At 52.2% G+C, this 20,576-nt stretch overlaps 2 protein-coding genes and 1 long non-coding RNA gene across 7 annotated transcripts; 2 read left to right on the top strand and 1 right to left on the bottom strand.

Annotated features, from left to right (window-relative positions):
• Positions 1-1,557: 1,557 nt before the first annotated feature.
• selenof (selenoprotein F) lies at positions 1,558-8,742 on the bottom strand. Its single transcript, XM_077614555.1, has 5 exons — positions 8,499-8,742; positions 7,807-7,974; positions 3,493-3,556; positions 3,245-3,294; positions 1,558-2,282 (listed from the first exon to the last, which is right to left on the bottom strand). Exons 1-5 carry the CDS (start codon positions 8,544-8,546, stop codon positions 2,151-2,153), a joined length of 462 nt encoding a protein of 153 aa, XP_077470681.1. The 5' UTR covers positions 8,547-8,742; the 3' UTR covers positions 1,558-2,150.
• LOC144085369 (uncharacterized) lies at positions 8,169-10,162 on the top strand. 2 transcript variants are annotated; one of them, XR_013304099.1, is made up of 4 exons: positions 8,169-8,893; positions 8,987-9,508; positions 9,619-9,733; positions 9,807-10,162. It is a non-coding gene; the product is annotated as an uncharacterized LOC144085369 (long non-coding RNA). The 2 variants fall into 2 exon arrangements; XR_013304098.1 differs by having other exon boundaries at positions 8,201-9,508.
• Positions 10,163-11,072: 910 nt separating this feature from the next.
• On the top strand, positions 11,073-20,572 carry LOC144086125 (polyamine-transporting ATPase 13A3-like). 4 transcript variants are annotated; one of them, XM_077615931.1, is made up of 32 exons: positions 11,075-11,316; positions 12,072-12,141; positions 12,447-12,620; positions 13,183-13,299; positions 13,389-13,459; positions 13,599-13,682; positions 13,750-13,819; positions 13,905-14,039; positions 14,125-14,197; positions 14,296-14,427; positions 14,494-14,646; positions 14,811-14,968; positions 15,210-15,398; positions 15,516-15,577; positions 15,678-15,816; positions 15,917-15,994; positions 16,160-16,310; positions 16,405-16,525; positions 16,636-16,760; positions 16,899-17,062; positions 17,714-17,824; positions 17,900-17,979; positions 18,063-18,105; positions 18,179-18,288; positions 18,384-18,480; positions 18,589-18,661; positions 18,751-18,922; positions 19,045-19,226; positions 19,339-19,427; positions 19,557-19,637; positions 19,729-19,818; positions 20,257-20,572. In XM_077615931.1, the coding sequence occupies exons 1-32, from the start codon at positions 11,252-11,254 to the stop codon at positions 20,410-20,412; spliced, it is 3,615 nt and encodes a 1,204-aa protein (XP_077472057.1). In that variant the 5' UTR covers positions 11,075-11,251; the 3' UTR covers positions 20,413-20,572. The 4 variants fall into 4 exon arrangements, with proteins under 4 accessions (XP_077472054.1, XP_077472057.1, XP_077472055.1 ...); XM_077615928.1 differs by having other exon boundaries at positions 11,073-11,316; positions 15,210-15,577; XM_077615929.1 differs by having other exon boundaries at positions 11,075-11,365; positions 15,210-15,577.
• Positions 20,573-20,576: the final 4 nt, after the last annotated feature.

Below are 20,576 nucleotides of genomic sequence, written 5' to 3'. Positions count from 1 at the left end.
ACACAACTGGTAGGATCAAATTTAAGTACCACTTTGATTCCAGCTGATTGATGCTCCGTTTGTTTCTCACAACCATAAATTGTATAAGTGGCATTGTTTGTGCTTTCCTTTCACTTGGATGACTCTTACTATCAATCTCTGTCAAGTGAATATCAGTATTCATTGACTCAATCAGTTCATATAACAATTGACTTGCACTTCCTTCCACTCTGTCATTTGAACTCCCTTCTATATTTCTGTAGTAAATTGAAGATGTTACGAGTAAACTCAAGAGCAACACTTTGATCAACATAGTAACTTGAAACTTGAATGATGTCACATGCTTCCTTCTTTAAGCTTTTCAACCTAATCCTTTCCTATCACCACAAATTTCAATAAAATGAGAAAAGAATTTGAGTTGTTCATGCTGTGAGAAGATCGGGGCCTTTTTCAAGTGGGGCCCAAAAAAATTGAAGGAAGTACACAACAACTGGACAATGTCAAAGTCACCAATATACACTCTTTTTCCAGCCGGAATACTGCCTCATGGACCACTGGCTTTCAAGGCTCCAAAAACCTGGGTTAGGATTAGGGTTAGTGCCAGGGTGGGAACTTTTGAAATTAAGCGGAACCAGGAATGGTCAAGGTCAACCACGGGAGCCTAAACAGCAAAACCCCACCCTAACCCTTCCCGAGGAGAAGGAAGGGTCCGTATCTTTGGAGCCCGACGGGGATAACCGGATGACCACCAAGAATTTCTGCCGCGGGCACTTTTTTTTCCTTCTAAGCCAGGGGTGGGGAACCTATGGCTCGGGAGCCACATGTGGCTCTTTTGATAGGTGCATCTGGCTCGTTGCAAACCTGTGAGCTAAAATATGGAATTTGCTAGTGACAGAACTGAGATATTACATCTAGAACTGCTTTCATCTTCATTTTTTGGGGGCAGTAGACTCTTCTGGAATGCATCCTCTCATTGATTAGCAAAAGCATAAGAATCTTTTAAAAAATATTCATTTTTTTCCACTTTAAAAGTGATGAAATGACTAAAAAAAATGAAAAGGCACTCGTTTACATGTATGTATTTTGACTTTTAAATTCCTAGTATGGCTCACAAGGAATAACATTGGAAAATAGGAATTGTTTGTGGCTGTCTTCGTCAAAAAGGTTCCCCACCCCTGCGCTAAGCCATTTCAAAAAGCTGCGACGACCCCGGGCGGGGGTGGCCAACCAAATACATGCGCTCTTTTCCTGGTCTTTCATCAAGCCCAGCCGTGTCTGTTATTTTTCCAAGTAGAGGAGTCATACGCGGCGCCGGGCGCCAGCGCCAGCGCCTGAGCGGAACGTAACTTCATGTGGATTGGCGGGAGCGACTGCTGACATTTCAAGTGGGAAACTCCCCTTGTCAAAGAACATTTTAGAAATAGCATTCACTACTTCATTGATTCAAAAAGGTCTTTAGAGAAGAGTACAAGAAGCTATTCTGGATTCCGAGCAAAATAGAAGGAATTTCTTTGATACATGGCCAATGTTGAAAGTGACTTTGGTGACCACGACACGCAAAGAAGACTCCACAAAGGCTCGGAGACACGGCTTTCTTTATTCATTGCCCATTCCAATCTCATCTTCAAGAACAAATCAAGTCAGCGTCCAGAGTCAAGAGTCAGACCAAGCCACGGAGACACTAAACACATCGGAGCGCACTTTGCCAAAAAGGCTTTAAGGTGAGCTCTTCACAAACGGACCCCGCCGCAGTATCCGCTCCGACTTTTCAGACGCCAACTCGCCATTGTTCCTTCCACCGCCATCATCTCCTTCTTAAACATGAGGGGGAAAAAAATCTATCGACTCCAAGTATGTAGAAATGAGAAATTGGGACCACGCACTTGGCAGGGGGAAAAAAGAAGAAAAAAAACACCACCTTTGTCATCGTTGACAGCAATAGGCCTCCAATCTGTTTGAACAGAAGATCACCAATCAGCGCATGGGAACGCCGGCCAAACGGATCGGACGTCTATCACCCGTCAACAAGTCCGTCGGGTGAAAAGATATGAAAGTAGGAAGTTTCCTTACTTAGCATATTTTTACGTGACCTTAACCCAATGAGAAATAAACAAACCAAGTTGAATCCCCCGTCAATGGAGGCCAAGCAGTCCATTATGAGAAAGCTGCGATTAAATTGGATCTAATTTTTCACTCAAGAACTCCTCCACGCTGTCCGTGTTCCACTTGAGGATGCTGAGCTCCTCGGAGATGTTCCCGTTATCGTCCAAAAGCTTCAGTACGGGATCGGATCCTCGGACGTACTGTTGGGTGGCCAGGGGGAATTTTCCAGAGAGAGAAAAAAATAAGAAATACTTAATAATAATGTCTCAGGATTTCATGTTCAAACATTCACAGATTATCTAAACTCGCGCTAACATACACACATTCCCTTCTGCGGCATATGCATAGATGTTTGGTTGGTGATCTGCCTCCTACTAGCTGACTTGAAGGAAGGTAAGTGGCAGACAGTGTGCGGTAATCGAGAGGTAAGCGACCTGTATGTAATCGTAAGCGACCTGTATGTAATCGAGAGGTAAGCGACCGGTATCCACAACAGCGGAATGACAAATTACAAGTCCGTAACTTACACTTATTTAGGTCTTTTGCCGATTAAACGTAGCTTATGGAGAAGCACCATCAATTTCGTCACACGCAGTTTCTGCGTGTGATGACAAGTAGGCTTTTTTGTGTTGTGGTAATGACGACATGGCCTATGTCCGATTATTATTATTATTATTATTATAGATTATGGCTAAGAATCTTTTTAGGAAAAGGTCAAACTAATCAGTCACTAGGTTTTATTCATTTAGTTTAGTTCATTCTCACCGTTTTATCAGTGGCGGATGATTTAAATGTGCGTATATGTTGTTGGGAAAAATCACTCCAAATTCTTTTCAATCATCTCTTGTGGCTCTTTGTCACTCGAGCACATTCAACATTTCAATGGATATATGACTTTGTTTCGCTTTCAAAGGAAAGTCACATTTTGAAGAATATTAAAAGACACAACATTGTTGGTGATTTTTGTGTCTTTTTTTCTTTGTGTCACTTGACAATTGGTATACGACACGTCGGCTGTCCGATGTCATGCGTTCTGGCAATTTGCATTTTTCGCTCAAAGATTTACTCTGATCTTAACGGAGGTTAGGAGCCCCCTTCCTGCTTTTTTTCACAGCTGGGTGAGAAGTCAACTGCTTTGGTCCTCTAGACTACCCTCACTCACCTTGATCTGTAGACCCTTGAACATCTTTGGCTTGTCACCCTTTACAAAAGCTAGAGAGAGGGGGAAAAAAAATAAGCATCAGCTTCATTAGCGGCGACTATCCGCTCTGGACGGAGGAGCCCGCCGGCCGGCCGTCTTTCTACTCGGCCGCCCCGGCAGAGTCATTTGGATGTTGCATTTTAGTAAGCCAGAAGTGCCACGGGTTTTGGTAAGATTTGGCCAAAAAACAACAAAACAACAAAACTCACCCTGGACTTGGGGGAACCTCCCCAATTTTCATCCGCACACCTCCAGGATGGCCCCGGCGTAGAGCTGCACGCAGGTGAAAAAAAAGAAAAAGAGACCGGCTCATCGTTAATGCTTTTCCTTCCAAGTCATACAGCCCCAACCGAGCTGACTGACAAAGTTGAAGGAGCGGGGGTTGGGCTGTGTGAAGCACCTGACGCCAATCCACTGTTTGCACTTGTAGGACGCTAGTATTGTGGAAAGCTTTGCTCTGTCCAGGTTGAAACCAAAGTACTCACTCTGGCCCTTTATTTAGTTTGCCCAGCCCTGTTAAATAAATGCCTAGTCTTGAGGGATGCTACATCTTCCTTCATATGTCCAATGCTTCAATTTCTTTGAGGCAGGCGCTCACTCGCTCATCAATGGTCAAAAGTTTGCGCTTTGATGGCCATGTTTGAAATAAGTTTTAAAAAATGTATTGAACTGGCTTTTGACAGTTTATACCAGGCAGGGGTGACTTTGCAAAGCCATCCACCACATACATACTATGAAGACCCGAATAATCGTATGCCTACGATTATTTTTTCAACTCAAATTTTCGCATGCCTACGATTCTTATTCGGGTGCCTACGATTATTAATTTTTGCCTCAATTAAGTCCGTGCAGCAGCAACATTGTTCTATGTCATTAACTTTCTACGTGTAAACCACACGTGCTGTTTTTACTAACGTACTAGTACTAGTAAGAACGTGCAATTGCCACTGGTAGAGTTGCAATATACATAATTACAATGTCATACCTGTCAACCTGGGCCAATTCCTCCCCGTATGAATGATTGGAATTCCCCGTATTAAGCAATAGAAAACCGTACAAATACAACGCGGCACATATTTACTCACATAGGGTGCACGTAAAAGTGTTATGGTCGCGCCGCGTTGTCGTGACGCGACCGTGAATGTATTCGGACCCAAGCGCTATGACTCATAGCTGCTTAAATAACGAAACAGGAAATGATTTAATCATTTCCTGTTTCGTGTGAAAGGGGAATGCTTGTGCGCATAGTATGTATCGATCATCATGACTTTAATTTGTAGCTAATTGTGGAATTTAAACATTATTTTGTTTCATGCTACTAGTAAACTGTTGATTAAAATAATAATGATTTTCCTTGTTATGATTTTATAATAAATATTCCATCATAGCTTTAATTCTATGCATCGAATCTGTTTAGACACTAATTATCTCGTGCCTACTAATATTCATTATTTTTGGAATTTTCCACTGCCTACTATTATTCCAGTGCCTACTATTATTAATTCATTTGGAATTTTCCACTCCCTACTATTATTCCAGTGCCTACTATTATTCGGGTCTTCATAGTCGGTGACGAAGTTGAATCAACGGGGGTTGGGCCAACGTGGGTGGGTGAGGAGCGAGTAGCTTTTCGCTCAAGTCATACAGCACGGACCAAGTTGACTGACAAAGTTGAACCAGCGGGGGTTGGGCAAGAGAAGCAGCTGACGGCAATCCACTGATTGCACTCGTAGGACACTAGTATTGTGGAAAGCTTTGCTCTGTCCAGGTTGAAACCAAAGCTCTCATTCTGACCCTTTATTTAGTTTGCCCAGCCCTGTTAAATAAATGCCTAGTCTTAAGGGATGCTACGTCTTCCTCCATATGTCCAATGCTTCAATTTCTTTGAGGCGCTCACTCACTCTTCAATGGTCAAAAGTTTGAGCTTTGATGGCCCATGTTTGAAATAAGTTTTAAAAAACGTATTGAACTGGCTTTTGACAGTTTATACCAGGCTTTGCAAAGCCATCCGCCACATACATAGGCGACGAAGTTGAATCAATGGGGGTTGGGCCGCGAGTAGCTTTTCATTCGAGTCATACAGCACCGAACGAGCTGGCAAAGTTGAACCAGTGGGGGTTGGGCAAGAGAAGCACCTGACGCCAATCCACTGATTACACTCGCAGGACACTAGTATTGTGGAAAGCTTTGCTCTGTCCAGGTTGAAATCAAAGCACTCACTTTTGGCCTTTTTTTGTTTGCCCAGCCCAACCCTGCTTCTCTTGCCCAACCCCCGCTGGTTCAACTTTGTCAGTCAACTCAGTTGGTGCTGTATGACTTAAAGGAAAAAGCTACTCGCTCCCCACCCACGTTGGCCCAACCCCCGTTGATTCAACTTCATCACCTATGTATGTGGTGGATGGCTTTGCAAAGCCACCCCTCCCTGCCTGGTATAAACTGTCAAAAGCCAGTTCAAGACTTTTTTTTTAACCGGTTTCAAACATGGGCCATCAAAGCATGAACTTTTGACCATTGAAGAGCGAGTGAGTGCCTCAAAGAAATTGAAGCATTGGACATATGAAGGAAGACATAGCATCCCCTAAGATTAGGCATTTATTTAACAGGGCTGGGCAAACTAAATAAAGGGTCAGAATGAGAGCTTTGGTTTCAACCTGGACAGAGCAAAGCTTTCCACAATACTAGTGTCCTACGAGTGCAATCAGTGGATTGCCGTCAGCTGCTTCTCTTGCCCAACCCCCGCTGGTTCAACTTTGTCAGTCAACTTGGTCCGTGCTGTATGACTTAAAGGAAAAGCTACTCGCTCCTCACCCACCCACGTTGGCCCAACCCCCGTTGATTCAACTTCGTCACCTACTATGAAGACCCGAATAATAGTAGGCACTGGAATAATAGTAGGGAGTGGAAAATTCCAAATGAATTAATAATAGTAGGCACTGGAATAATAGTAGGCAGTTGAAAATTCCAAAAATAATGAATATTAGTAGGCACGAGATAATTAGTGTCTAAACAGATTCGATGCATAGAATTAAAGCTATGATGGAATATTTATTATAAAATCATAACAAGGACAATCATTATTATTTTAATCAACAGTTTACTAGTAGCATGAAACAAAATAATATGTAGGGGATGCTACATTTTCCTTCATATGTCCAATGCTTCAATTTCTTTGAGGCGCTTACTCGCTCTTCAATTGTCAAAAGTTTGCACTTTGATGGCCATGTTTATAATAGGTTAAAAAAAATCTGGAACTGCCTTTTGACAGTTTATACCAAGCAGGGGTGGCTTTGCAAAGATGACAAAGGCACATACATAGGTGAAAAAGTTGAATCGACGGGGGTTGGGCCGCTGTGGGTGGGTGGGGAGCGAGTAGCTTTTGGTTCAAGTCATACAGCACCGAACGAGCTGGCAAAGTTGAACCAGCGGGGGTTGTGCTGTGAGAAGCACCTGACGCCAATCCACTGATTGCACTCGCAGGACACTAGTATTGTGGAAAGCTTTGCTCTGTCGAGGTTGAAAGCAAAGCACTCACTCTGGGCCTTTATTTAGTTTGCCCAGCCCTGTTAAATAAATGCCTAGTCTTATGAAGGAAGACGTAGCATCCCTTATGTCCAATGCTTCAATTTCTTCGAGGCGCTCGCTCGCTCTTCAATTGACAAAAGTTCACGCTTTGATGGCCCATGTTTGAAATAGGTTAAAAAAAGTCTTGAACTGGCTTTTGACAGCTTATACCAGGCAGGGAGGGGTGGCTTTGCAAAGCCATCCGCCACATACATGGGTGACGAAGTTGAATCAACGGGGGTTGTGCCAATGTGGGTGGGTGGGGAGCGAGTAGCTTTTCATTCAAGTCATCCAGCACCGAACGAGCTGGCGAAGTTGAAGCAGCGGGGGTTGGGCTGCAAGAAGCAGCTGACGGCAATCCATTGATTGCACTCGTAGGACACTAGTATTGTGGAAAGCTTTGCTCTGTCCAGGTTGAAAGCCAAGCACCCCCGCACCCACTGCAGGTGGCCCACAGTGGAATAGTTTGTCCAGCCCTGTTCTAAACAGAGGTGAGCGTGCGGTGCAGCGAGCTCCTTCCCTGGAGTATGGTTTGATACTGTTATATATTCAAAGTATACTCTGACCAGCCTATAACCCTATTGACATTATTCACAGTAATCATATATTGTTTTCCTTTATCATTCAAGTCTTGTATTTGTTACACACCCCAGGCTTCTTTTGAAACACAGTCCACTCACTACTACACGAGTGGTCCAGGTAGGTCAACCAAACCCGCCGACTTCTACTCAAAGGGAACGCCCACTTTGGGCTGCGGGAGGGAGGCCTTTAAACGGAGTCAGAACACAAAAGACTTGGTCTTTTCTCTCTTGTAAATAAACGATGTACTGAGAACTGACCGGATAAAGTTATCCAATTCAATCCAATCCAATTTTCAGTTTTCCGTGTCTTTATCAAAGAAATCAATCAATCATCCAGGAAGAGAAAAGAGCAGGTGGCATTGTAAGTAGGAGGTCGAATACCTTGCGCGCTCCCAATTGGGCTTCCTGCTGGCAACATCGCCCGCAGTCGGGCTGCAGGCGGGTGAGAGCAAACTCGCCGAGCAGGTCACAGGAACTGCACAGCAGGTTGCTGGAGAAGCCCAGCTCCCTGCAAGCCTCTGACGACAGCTCCGAGCCAAACGCCGACCACTGGAGAGGAGATGAAACGCAATATTAACCAAAAAGAACGCAACGCTCCATTTCAAGAGACTAAAAGAGCGGAAGTTCATTTGGTCGAGGACGTCTTTGTGAGCGAGTCCACGTTGACTTCCGTTGACGGCGAGACACGTCCAAAGCATCTATCGCTGTCAAGGCCAACAGACATCCATTGCATTGGACGTCTGTTCGTAGACGTCCAATGCTTTGGACGTTAGCCGCCGTAAATGGCGCTAACACATCTGACTAACTTTGTTAGTGCTTGTTTTGTTAATGTCCTCTACTTTCGAAAATTGGAAATGTGCGACTAAACTGCTGAGATTCCACTGATAAGAGAGCGACTGGAGCTCGAGATGACCAATCTGCGCCACGTCATCAGACTGTTCCGCAACTACGAGATGCCTTGCAAAAAACGTCCATGGAAGAAGACTCCACCGAATACTTGGTGAAAATTGAAAATACTGAGCAGTTGAGGAGGCGGCAAAGTCGCATTTTTGGCATCACAGTGGTCAACTTACCGCTTTTAAAAGCGAAATCAGCCACAAGAGATAGATTTCTCCCGACATTTTGGAGCCGGATGAAAAAGACGACAATAATGCGCCCTTAAGATAAACAAAAGTGTGCCCCGACTTGCGCCTGATACAAATAAAAAAATAAAAGCCACTTTAATCAGATGGTTTTGTAAATAGAACACGCATTGAGAATAAACTTGAAAGGCTCATATCGCAAACAGTGACGATTTCTTCAAACTAATATCTAATTCATCGAGAAGAAACGTCCCTTGAAAAGGCACCCAAGTGGACAGTCGCGTCACTCCGCCTCTCCCGCTGCTTCGCATGCGCATGCGCACGCGCACGCGCAGCCTCTCGCATTTGTTAGCGCACACCCGCGTGTCAACATGAAAATGGCCAAGGTAAATCAAAATACTCGGCACAAGACGAGGGTGTCTATTTTAAAAAGACACGATCACGACATTGCGCGTTTGCTTAGCATTTTGTCTTCGCAGGACGCCAAATATAACGCCATTTCGTGGATGGAGCACGGTAATAACACTGTGTTTACTGGCATGTCTCGCCGTGTCTTGTCCGTGGTAACAATGTTTGCCTTTGACTCACGAATGTGCCCCTTAATTCCAAAATGGAGAATGCCCCGGCACGAATGTTGTTTACGTGATCAAATGATGCCAGTCATGACTATTGAGTGGCTTTACTGGCGGCGTATGGCCAGGCTTCCTTGCCCTTTTTTCATCCCAATCCCTTGAAACTAGGAAGGGGGCGTGCCCTCCCGGGTTTAAATCCATCGGACGTCATATGCTGTCAGTGAGGTGGAAATTGTTCCTACAACCAGCGTCTACTACATGTTTTTGGATGAAAGCACGCCTTTGTTGATGTGGCCTCGGAAATGGATGTGACCTAAGTCTTGTCGCTGGACGGAGAAATGCTTGTCGGTCAGCCCGTGACAATCGCTAAAGCGTGAGAGCGCCAAAGGGGTGTGAAGAAAGTCAAGGCCCCAAAGCTGGACCAGGGAGGTAAAAAAAAAAAGGAGAAAAAAAAGTTGACGCTGTCACACGTGCCATCCTTTTTTGCCCGCTCGGCCCAAAGTGCCCAAAGGCAACGCTCGGGTGTCTTTGTTTTCCAGCGGCATCCAAAACACTGATCGTGCGCGGACTGGCCGACGATACGACGGCGGATGCTTTCGAGGGTTGTCTCGCCGCGAGGGTCGCCACGGACCAAGAGACGGGGAAGTCAAAAAGGTGAGTGGCGCCGGCCGCGTCCGACCCGCCGGCTCGCGTGGCCTTTTCCTCACATCTGCCCGTTTGTCTTCAGGTTCGGTTTCGTGGACTACGAGATGGAAGAAATGTGCGTCGCTGCCCAAGAGGCCATGGCGGATGGCGTGGTCAACGGGTGCAGAGTCGGCCTGGGTTACGCCAGGTTCCGGGCCAAAAGAGGCGCCCGGCCGGACTCCGGCTGACGCCGCTTCGGCCAGGACTCGCAAAACGCTGCAACTTTTCAGACTACCGGCCGGCCGGACTAGATCGGATGAAATCTTCGTTGGGAGCGGGCGCCAACCTCATAAATGGTTTGCTGAGCAATTGTTTTGGTCTTTTTAGTTTAACCGTTGATGTGTTTTAAGCCCAAACCAACTTTTTCTAAATGATTTCGTATAAAATCATTTGCCTTGACCTGTCATGGAATTTTCTTTTCAATTCATTCATTCACTCTTGGAAATATCCCCCGCTTGCACCCATACTCTTGCGTACGTACGTACGTACGTATGGATATATTGCAAACACGCGCACGCCAGGTGAAGAACAATGAGGAAATGTCCAGCGATGGCAAAAAAGGCAGGAAAATCACACAAGCCGGCCCCAGGACTTTTGGATGGGAGTCCAGTCCGACACTTGAGGGGTGAAAAGCGTGGGGAGCGGCTCTCCCCGCTCCCTTGTGGCGCTCTCGTCTCGATGCAGGGATGGGCCAATGCAAAAGAAAACGAGAAATTCAAGTTGAAAGGCGTCATTTTCAATGTGTCTGCAAATGCAGGGTGGGCGTTGTCAGCCCCTCGGGCCATCGGCAGATGACTTGAAACTGGATTGTTTTCCACATTCAAGAGAGCAATTGTTATTATTATTTTTGCAATTAAAGTCAGAGCGCACCTTCTTTAGAAATGTTCCTTTGGGCATCATACTAAGATTTAGTCCAATCTGGCTTGAGTGGATCAACGGGCCAGAAAATAGCATTGAGTGGTAAATGTCCACGCGTTGCTTTTAATTGAAATTGGACCTCCCGAATGAATAATAGCAAGTAGAAGCACTTTGCTCTGCCTGTCAAAGCACAAATCGACGTTGACCTTTGTCCGGTGGAGTCCAAACCGTGCCACGGGGTTTCCCGACGTGCACTCGGACAAATGTTTTGGGGGGAAGGGTCAGTATTTGCTTCATATCTGTTTGAGTAGCAGAAGTGTGTTTACTTTGTCTTATCCGTTTTGCAATAATATTTTCGGCCCAAAAATTGTGACAGTGAAAAAAAAAACAATTGTCTGTGATAAAAAAGATAGATAACTTATCTAATTGTCATTGCGCTTATCTGATCGAGGCCTGCCCTGCCTTCTTTCACTTTGTCGTGCTCTTCACGCCAATGATGCGTGACCATAAACTTGCACGAGAAAGGAGACGGACGGACGGACGGACGGACGGGCGGCTGTCACTGAAGGAGGGTGTGTCACTCGCTCGCTCGCTCAGATCATAACAAATGGGACGGATTTAGAGCTGTCAATGGGAGCAAGGTGTGTCGCTCGCTCGCTCGCTCGCTCGCTCAGATTCACTTGGATTCAAACAAGGTGAGCAGAAGAGGAGCCGCTCCGAGCGTGCCTCGTTCCCGGCGCCGGGGTAAGTAAGTCGCGGCGGCGGCGGCTCGCATTCTTCACGTTGTCTAGCCAGCTAAAGAATCTTTTTTTTTTTTTACGTTTGGCGGCCGCGTCAGTGGAAACGTCCACATTTCCAAAGGTTCTTTCACGCCCCGAGTGTCGAGATCTAGCTAGTTAGCATCGATGACCCATGGAGCTCGTTTCTACTCCAAAGTCAAAGTCACGTTTCCCCTTGCCTACACTCATTTCCGGTCCAAGTTTTGATTTGCTGAGAGATTTGATTGGACTGTGACGACAGGTGAAACGGCAAGCTTTTTCTTGCACTAAAGTTGCATCAAAGTTACCGCCGTCGATTTTTAAAAAGGTTTACAATGTGCAAAAAATGGCAACAAAAAGCCGTACCAATTCGGACAGTGCGTGAACCCGAGTGACCGCGCCGAAACCGGGGAACGACATTCTTCCGCCCCGTTGGGTCCAAATGGACTGAACGGCGGTCAGTGAGTTCAACGGGTAACGGATGCCCCGTGGGACCCCTAAACCTCCTCCTAATCCCTGCGTCAAGGGGACTTTCTGAGCAACCACGTGACTGACGTGAACGTACGAAGCACTTTGGAACTCAAACGATGGCGTCTTGACTCATTTCAGTAAAAAAAAGCCAGTGTCTGGGTTCATTTAGCAATTCCAAAAATTCAGACGTGATATGCTATCTTTTTTCTTCTTCCTCGCAGCTCTTTTGTCATCATGGAGAGCCAAGACATCGGCAGCAAGATCATCAACCGAGGCCTGGAAGATGAGATGGTCGGTAACCACGCCGATCCGCCTCCGCCGCCGCTGTCGCCCGCCGGCGGGCAGATTTAAGCTCGCCGCCAATTGCTAGCCATCCTCCGTAGTTGACGGCCTTGACCAAACTTTGAATTTTCTATCCAAATTACAAAGAAGGGAAAAAATGGCGCGCCGAGCTCAAATTGGCTACTTGCAAAGGCAGAGAGCAACTCCCCATTCATGAGCGTGTCTGTGGCCCGTGCCCTTTGGGGTGGGCCCCGCGCAAAAAGGTTTGAAGCGCTCGTCCGTGGGCCGACTCTGACCCCCGTCCTGGCGCGCAGGAGGCCCGGGGGTACCGACCCTGCGCCTGGAAAGCCGTCCTGGTGGCCTTGGGCGGCCTCTGCTCCGGAGGTCTCCTGCTCCTGCTGCTCTACCGCCGGCCCGACTGGAGGCTCCGGGCCACCTGCCGCCCCAGCTCCTTGGGGGAGGCGCGCTGGCTGCTCCTCAGGACCACGGTAAGCTCCCCGGGAGAGGCGCTGGGCCCCCGTCCATCGGGAAGGTAGCGATGAAGCGGCACGCTGGCTTTTTTCTTCTATTCCTTGGCCGACGCCCCTTCCAAATTCCTCCTTTCTTTTGAAGAAAATACCTGGGCTCATTTTTTTAACAACCCGAACAAGTTTGGGGTGGCGCCGGAACGAGACGCACGTCATCGACGTTTGACGTTTGTGCGGGCGGGGACCGACCGCTATTAAAAAAAGTTCAGTAAACCTGTTTTGTCATAAGCCTCTGCTGTGAATCAAAACAGGCCATACGTGTTTGGAAAGTGGCTGGCGGCGGCGGCGCCCCAAATCACAGTCTGGTCGTCCCGCTCGCACAAAAATTCAAACGTAGTTTGGCGGAGAAAGAAAAACATTCCTAGTTTGGAATTGTGCCCTCCTCGGCCGTACAAAAGGAGCCGCAGAATCTTTTGATCATCGTTTGGCTTTTACGACCAGCGCGCCATCCCGACGTGTTCCTAAAAGCCGATGAAGGCCACGATAAGAGTATTTCCCGCACGTGTGGGCGTTATTTGGGCAGGACGAATTCAGGCGGTGGGCTCACGTCAAGGTACGGCAGATGACGGCTCCGGGGACGAACCCGTTGGACGGCGACGGCGCCGCCGCCGCTCTCCGCCACTTGGATTGCGGCCACCTTGTGAGAACAGATCATGTCATTTGGAGAAGCGGGCATTTATTCTTCTTGTTCTTTTTTGAAATGGCGTGTGCCCTTTGTTAACCCCTTAGATCCGCTACTTCAGCCACCAGGGCGTCAACTACTACTGGAACCAAGGCAGGCGGGACTTTGAAACGTTCAAGTACGACGACGACCGGCCAAATGTGCCCTTCGCCAGGGTGGTGCCGGGAACGCGCGGGCCGTCCAATCCGTGGACGCCGCCCGTTCGTCCCGTCCCGTCCCGTCCCGTCCCGTCTCGTTGGATGCCGTTTCTCTTTCAGGGGCTTGGAGGACGCCGACACCAGCTGCGGAGCCCTGGCTCGGGACCACGGCCGAGGACTGGCTCCAAAATTGCGGGACTACAGGTGAGCGTGCGTGGGTTAGGGTTCCGCCAGCACCGCTCGGACCCGCGCTCAACGGGTCCGTCGACAGGTCTCTGTTTTTCGGCAAGAACGAGATCGACGTGAGGGTTCCGTCCGTGTTGGAGCTCTTGCTCAAAGAGGTACGTGCGGAAAAGAACTTTGTGCTCGGCCCTTGGCTCCGGGTTCAAGCCTGCGTCCCTGACGTCCCTCCCTCTTTCTCCCCAGGTCTTGAACCCCTTCTACCTCTTCCAGCTCTTCGCCATTATTCTGTGGGCCGTTCAGTATTACTTCCTTTATTCCGTCAGCATGCTGTTTTTTTCCAGCATTTTTGTCGGAGTTTCTCTCTACTTGATAAGAAAGGTGAGCCCAACCGGCCGACGGCCTGCTCGGTGTTGCGCGGGCGTCCTTTCAATTCTCCGTGCGTCCGTCCTTTGTCTGCTTCCAGCACTACGTGAAGCTGCGTGATTTGGTGGCGGCGCACTGCAGGGTGCAAGTTTCCGTGTACCGAGGAAATGGCGGTACGTTGTCCTCGAGCTATTTTTTGGGGCGGTCGTCGTCGCCGTTGAAACCGACGGCAAGATCCGCCCCGTCTAACTCCTCTCCGGCTGGACGGCAGACGCCGAAGAGGTGACGTCGAACGAGCTGGTGCCGGGCGACGTGGTGGCCGTTCCGGCCGGCGGGCTGCCGATGCCCTGCGACGCCGCGCTCCTCTGCGGCACCTGCGTGGTCGACGAGAGCACGCTGACAGGTGGCGTAGGCGCCGCCCCGCCGACGGTCGCACGGTGAAGATGAAGTCCCAAGGTCTGCTTCTCAGGCGAAAGCGTACCCGTCACCAAGACGGCCGTGCCCGCTTCGGGCCCGGAGGCGGGCCAGATCTACCGGACGGAGCGCCACCAACGCCACACCCTCTTCTGCGGCTCCCGCGTCCTCCGGAGCCGAGGGGCCAAGGCGCTGGTGATCTCCACGGGTGAGCCCGCCCGAACGGGAGCGCTCTGGAGGGCCGTGGGCCACGGGGGTGGGCGGCTCACCCTAGCTTTCTCAGCCCCGGACGCCACCGACGCCCTCCGTCCGTCCTTCCTCTCTCGCCCCGGACGCCACCGACGCCCGTCTTGTCCGTCCACCCACCCTTAGGCTTTCGTACGAAAAAGGGCCAGCTGGTGCGCTCCATCCTCTACCCCAAGCCCACCGACTTCCGACTTCACCGCGACGCCAAGCAGTTCCTGACGTGCATGGTGGCCTTGGCGGCGCTGGGCGTCCTCTACGCCGTGGTCGTGGACCTGGTTCTGGGGGTAAGGCCGGATGGGCCGGATGGGCCGGATGGGCCGGATGGGCCGGATGGGCCGGATGGGCCGGATGGGCCGGATGGGCCGGATGGGCCGGATGGGCCGGATGGGCCGGATGGGCCGGATGGGCCGGATGGGCCGGATGGGCCGGATGGGCCGGATGGGCCGGATGGGCGCTTCTTTTCCCGGGCGGGGCGCCTATCCCAACCCGGCCCGCCCCACCTATCCGTCGGTCGGTCCCACCCAGGTCTCGGGAGCGGCCCTGGTCTTGGACGCCCTGAACGTCACCCTCATCGCCGTGCCCCCCGTCTTGCCGCTGGCCTTGACCTGCGGGCTGCTCCACGCGCAGCGCCGCTTGAGGCGGGCGGGCATCTACTGCATCAGTCCGCGGAGGATCAACGTCTCGGGTCAGCTGGATGTGGTTTGCTTCGACAAGGTGGGCGCGTCTGTCCCGCCAAACGTTAGGGTCGTGGCGGCGCCGAACGGCCGGCGCCCCTTTTGGCGTCCGGGCTCCCGATGGAGACGGCCCGCCGAACTCTTCTTCCTCCGCCAGACCGGCACGCTGACCGAAGACGCTTTGGACATGTGGGGCGCCCGGCCGGCTCGAGACGGCACGTGAGTCCCTCTGGCGGGTCCCGGTCTGGCTCCGTGGCGGACCCTCGCGCTTTCCGCTGGCTGGAATGAGCCACCGACGGACGATGCGTTCCCCGCCCAGGTTTTTAGCGGCGACGGCCGAGGTGGCGCCGGAGACGTCCCTGGCCGCCTGCATGGCCACGTGCCACTCCTTGATCGTCGTGGACGGCCGACTCCGCGGAGACCCCTTGGACGTCAAAGTCTTTGGCGCCACGGGATCGGTGGGGACAGACGGCGAATGGCACTCGACCTTTGGCAAATGGAAAAGCGCACGGTCTGGCGTGGCGTGGGTCCGTTTGACGCGCTTTCGCTTGGGTTCAGATCCTGGAGGAGGCGACCCCGTCCCACGCTTCACTTTACTGCGCCCACGTTTCTGCCGTGGTCCGCCTCCCCGATCAGGTAAAGCGACTCCTTCTCCGTTGGGGCGAGCTTCTCTCTGGAGCGCTTGGTACCCCCGCTCCCAAGCTCCTGGCTGGCCGGCGAGGCTCCCGCTTTAAAACGGGAGTCTCGGATGGGCGAGACGCTTCTTATATTTGAAGGCAACTGAAGCCTTTGACCTTTCAGCGGGGCCAGTTCGGCGTGGTGCGGCAGTTCCCTTTCTCGTCGGCGCTGCAGAGGATGAGCGTGATCGTCCGGCGGCCGGGACGCCGACGCTTTGACGTCTACCTGAAAGGGGCGCCGGAGACGGTGGCCGAGCTGTGCCGGGCGCGTACGGGTCAGGTGGCGTCGATGCGGAGCGGTCTGCCGGCGAAGCGGTCCGGCGGCGCCCTCCGTCTTTTGACCTCCCTGTCTGGCCGCCGTCCCCGCAGTCCCGGCGGATTTCAGGGAGACGCTGGAAAGTTACACCCGGCGGGGCTTGAGGGTCATCGCCCTGGCGCGCGGCCAGACGGAGCCCGGACTCACCTGCCTCCAAGTCCAGAGCCTCGAGCGGTAGGTAGGCCTTTCTTTTTTTGGGCAGGTGTCCGATGGCGCCGCTGTCCACAGGCAGGCAATTGCACCACCTTGTGGAAGTGCACTGCAACCACTGTGCTTTTTAACAGAGAGCAGGTGGAGAGCAAGCTGGACTTCTTGGGCCTGGTCATCATGCAGAATCAAATCAAAGAGGGCACCGCCGGCGTTCTGCTCGACCTGCGACGAGCCGCCATTCGAACTCTCATGCTGACGGGTGGGCCCATGGGTTAGGAGCGGGAGGTCGGCCGGCCGGCTGGCCGGCCGGCCGGCCAGGCGTCGTGGGCGTTTTGGGCGTCCGATCGGGCGGCGGCCTCCTCGGCCCTCCCTAACCCAAACCCTGTCCGTCCCTCAGGGGACAACCTGTCCACGGCCATATCGGTGGCTCGGCGTTGCGGAATGATCGGAGCCGGTGAGCCGGTCACGGTGGCCGAGGCCGCCCCTCCCGGGCGCGGCTGCCCCGCCAGCATCACGTGGCGCCGCTACTCGGAGGAAGCTCTTTTCCACGCTCCGGCGACGGTAGGTTGTCTAGCCCCCCCCCCCGCCTGTTTTGTGACAATTTGCAAAAGCAAACGGAATATCAAAGAGAAATGCAAAAAAGGAGATGAAAGGAAAGGAAAGCGCCAATGTTTGCCTTGGAAACGTCTTCTGGGCGGGCCTGGCCGGCTCCGGAATCATTCATGATTTCTGCCTCGCACGAAGCCGTTACGGCGCAGCCTCGGGCCGCTGCAATTAGTCAACTTGTTTTCTCTTCCTTCTACTACTTTTGCCGTCTCTTCCCGAGAGGCACGGAACGCCGCTGCTAGTCGGCGCCATCCGCCGCCGCCTTTTTTCCCCTAAAAGAAAAGCCTTGCAAATCATCATGAATCAACAAACGCAAAGGAGGTTGGAAGCAAGACGCGTCCTTTTAACAAAGACGAGTCCAAAAGTAGCCATTTGTTTTGGGTTCACTGCAGACCGCCACTTCCTGTCCTATTTCCCTGTTTGCCAATTTTGAATTGGATTGGATAACTTTATTCATCCTGTATTCGGGAAATTTCATTGTGGCAGTAGCAAGAGGGTGATTAGACAGAACAACAAAGCAAAAGCACAAAGTAGAGCACGTAAACTGTCCACGTGAGGCAAAACTTCTCTTGCCGTTGACGTGCGACTCCTCTCCTCTCCGCTCAGACGGGCGACGGGTGGCAGCGGGAGGACGAGGAGGCGCCGGCCTACCACTTTGCCGCCAGCGGCCCGAGTTTCGCCGTCATCGCCGAGCACTTTCCGCAGCTGGCGGAGAAGGTAGTGAGCGAGGGGAAAAAGCGCTTTGTCCCGGCGCGCTGGATGGGCCACGTCCTTTTCAAAACTTTTTTTCAGTTTCTCCTGAGGGCCACCGTATTGGCCCGAATGAGTCCCGATCAGAAAACCCAGCTGGTGGCGGCGCTGCAGAGCATGGAGTGAGAGCCGTCGCCGTCGCCATCGCCATTGCCGCCCTCTTTTCCATCGGAACCTTTTTCAGCTTCCTTTCCCCACCGTGCAGTTACACCGTGGGCATGTGCGGGGACGGGGCCAACGACTGCGGGGTAAGTGGCGGCGTTTGCCAGCCGCTTTTGGCGACGGTCGCTCGATGGTGAGCACTTTCCCGTGTATTTTCAGTCATTGAAAAAAGCTCACAGCGGGATCGCGCTTTCCCAGCTGGAGGCCTCGGTGGCGTCCCCCTTCACCTCCTCGGTGGCCGACATCTCCTGCGTGAGCCACCTCATCCGGTAAGCGGCCGGATCGGCGCCGTGGCCTGTCGTTGCCTGTGCCGCCTCGACCTCCGCCTTGGCCTTTTTGAGACGCTTTGTTCCTCCGTGGGCAGGCAAGGGCGCGGCGCCCTGGTCACCACTTTCTGCGTCTTCAAATTCATCACCCTCTTCAGCCTCATCCTGTTCTGCGGCGTGGTCCTGCTCTACGCGGTAAACCCCGGACCACGGCGGCGTGGGCCGGCCCTCCCGATGTCGGGCCCTTTTATCGGGCGACCCCGTGCCTTTTTATCGTCTCTCCCCGTCCGCCGTCCTTTTTAGGTTCTCAGCAATTACGGAGATTGGCAGTATTTCTTGGTGGACACGGTGATGCTCTGCCTCATCGTCTTTACCAGTGAGTCGGTGGGACGGGCAACGGCGGTGGCGGTGGTCGGGCCCAAGACCGGGGCTAACCCTGGCTCCTCCGGGCATTGCGGTCCCCAGTGAGCCTGAACCCGCCGTGGGAGAAGCTGGCGCGACGGCGGCCCCCCGACAGCCTACTGTCGGCCCCGGTGCTTTCGTCCCTCCTCTTTCAGGTCTTCAACTGCCTGCTCTTTCAGCTTTTCGCCTTCATCTTTGTGCGACAGCAGACTTGGTATCAGGCGCCCGAACAAATGTGAGTGCGGCCCGTCCGTGTGCCCGTCTGCCCCCTCCCTCTTTCCAAGTCCGAGCCGCGAGGCCAAGACGTGCCGATCCGATCCCACCATCCGTCCGCGTCCCCTTTCCCCCCCCCCCAAGCGGGAGCCACGGCGCCAACTGGAGCCGGGCGCCCGGCCTGAACGAGAGCCGGGGCGGAGCCCAGTTCACGGTGAAGAACTTTGAGAACACCTCCCTCTTCTACGTGTCCGCCTTCCAGTACGTGATCGTGGCCATGGTCTTCGCCAAAGGGAAACCCTTCCGCCAAGCCAGCTACAAGAACTGTAAGCAAAGGACCGGAGGCGGGCTGCCCGTCGTGCGCCGAGGCGCGTACTCTGGGGTGGCGCACTCTGCCATCTGACGGCCGAGGTTTTGGCGTACGTTTGCTCATTTCAGGGTCTTTCGTGTTGACCTGCGCCATCCTGTACTTTTTCCTCTTGTTCATCCTGCTTTACCCCGTCCCCGCCATAGAAGAGGCCTTTGAGGTAAACGTCCCTTTTGCGACGGACGGACGGACGGACGGACGGACGGACTCGGTGTCCAGACGCACTGGAGTCCGCCGTGGGAATAGGCTCCCTCCCGCGGAGTCGCTCTTCTGACCTTTTCGTCTGCAGATCGCCAGCATTCCCTACGAGTGGCGCACGACTCTCCTGGCGCTCATCTCGGCGCACGCCGTCCTGTCTTTCATCTTGGAGGTAAGCGTGCACGCACGCGAGCGAGCGCCGGATCCTCTGCCTTCTTTGGTTTTCCCAAGCCGCTCTACTCACCTGCGGCAATGTTTCCTAGAATTTGATCCTTGACACTTTGTGGAAGATTTTTCCCGGCGCCGCAGGCGTAACGCCGACCCACGGACAACAATCTACTAAGAAAACGCAGGTCGGCGGGCGAGATGTGGAGGACCGCCGGTCTGTCTCGGGTCGACGCCGGTCGGTCTCGGGTCGACGCCGGTCGGTCTCGGGTCGACGCCGGTCGGTCTCGGGTCGACGCCGGTCTCTCCGACGGGTCGATCGGAGGGCGTGCGCGTGGGCTACCCTTGCGGCAAAATGGAGCTTCTAAAAGGCCATGCCAAGGAGCGCAAAAGTCTTGGATGGCGTCACAAGGCATTTTTGTGATGCTTTCAAAGGGAATTATTTCATTGGATTTTTTTTAAAAGGGAATCCGTTTGCAAGAAGCAAATGTTGCCCCCAAAATGTTGTGCGTGCGCAAGTGTAGCTCACGCGCGTCCAGCGGATTTCCCAAGGAATGTGCTCATTTCAACTACGTCTCTGTCTCTGTCTCTCTCTCTCTCTCTCTCTCTCTCCGAACGGTATTTAGATGGTCTCCTCCACGTCGGCGTGCGCTCCGAAGGGTCCTCCCGCCGCCAAATACCAATACTTGACGGTGAAGGTGCGGGAGGAGGCCAAGTGGCCCCCCGCCCCCTCCTCGGTCACCTACGCCAATCCCGACTACCTCCTATCTCAAGTGTTTTGAGCGAGCAATCCACTCCCGTGGCAAAGGACACATTTGTCCGTTGGAGGTCCTTCTATTCGGGATCACTTGTTTTTCTTTGGAGTGTCATGCAGGATGTTTGTTGATATTGTCACCGTTTTTTTTGAAATTGAAATAAACGAGCGGACTAAATAAAGCCCAAGCGT

This window comes from Stigmatopora argus, chromosome 12 (assembly GCF_051989625.1).
Source record: "Stigmatopora argus isolate UIUO_Sarg chromosome 12, RoL_Sarg_1.0, whole genome shotgun sequence".
NCBI classification, from domain to species: domain Eukaryota; kingdom Metazoa; phylum Chordata; class Actinopteri; order Syngnathiformes; family Syngnathidae; genus Stigmatopora; species Stigmatopora argus.
Note: the sequence above shows the minus strand (reverse complement) of the source record. Positions and strands in the feature narration are given on the sequence as shown.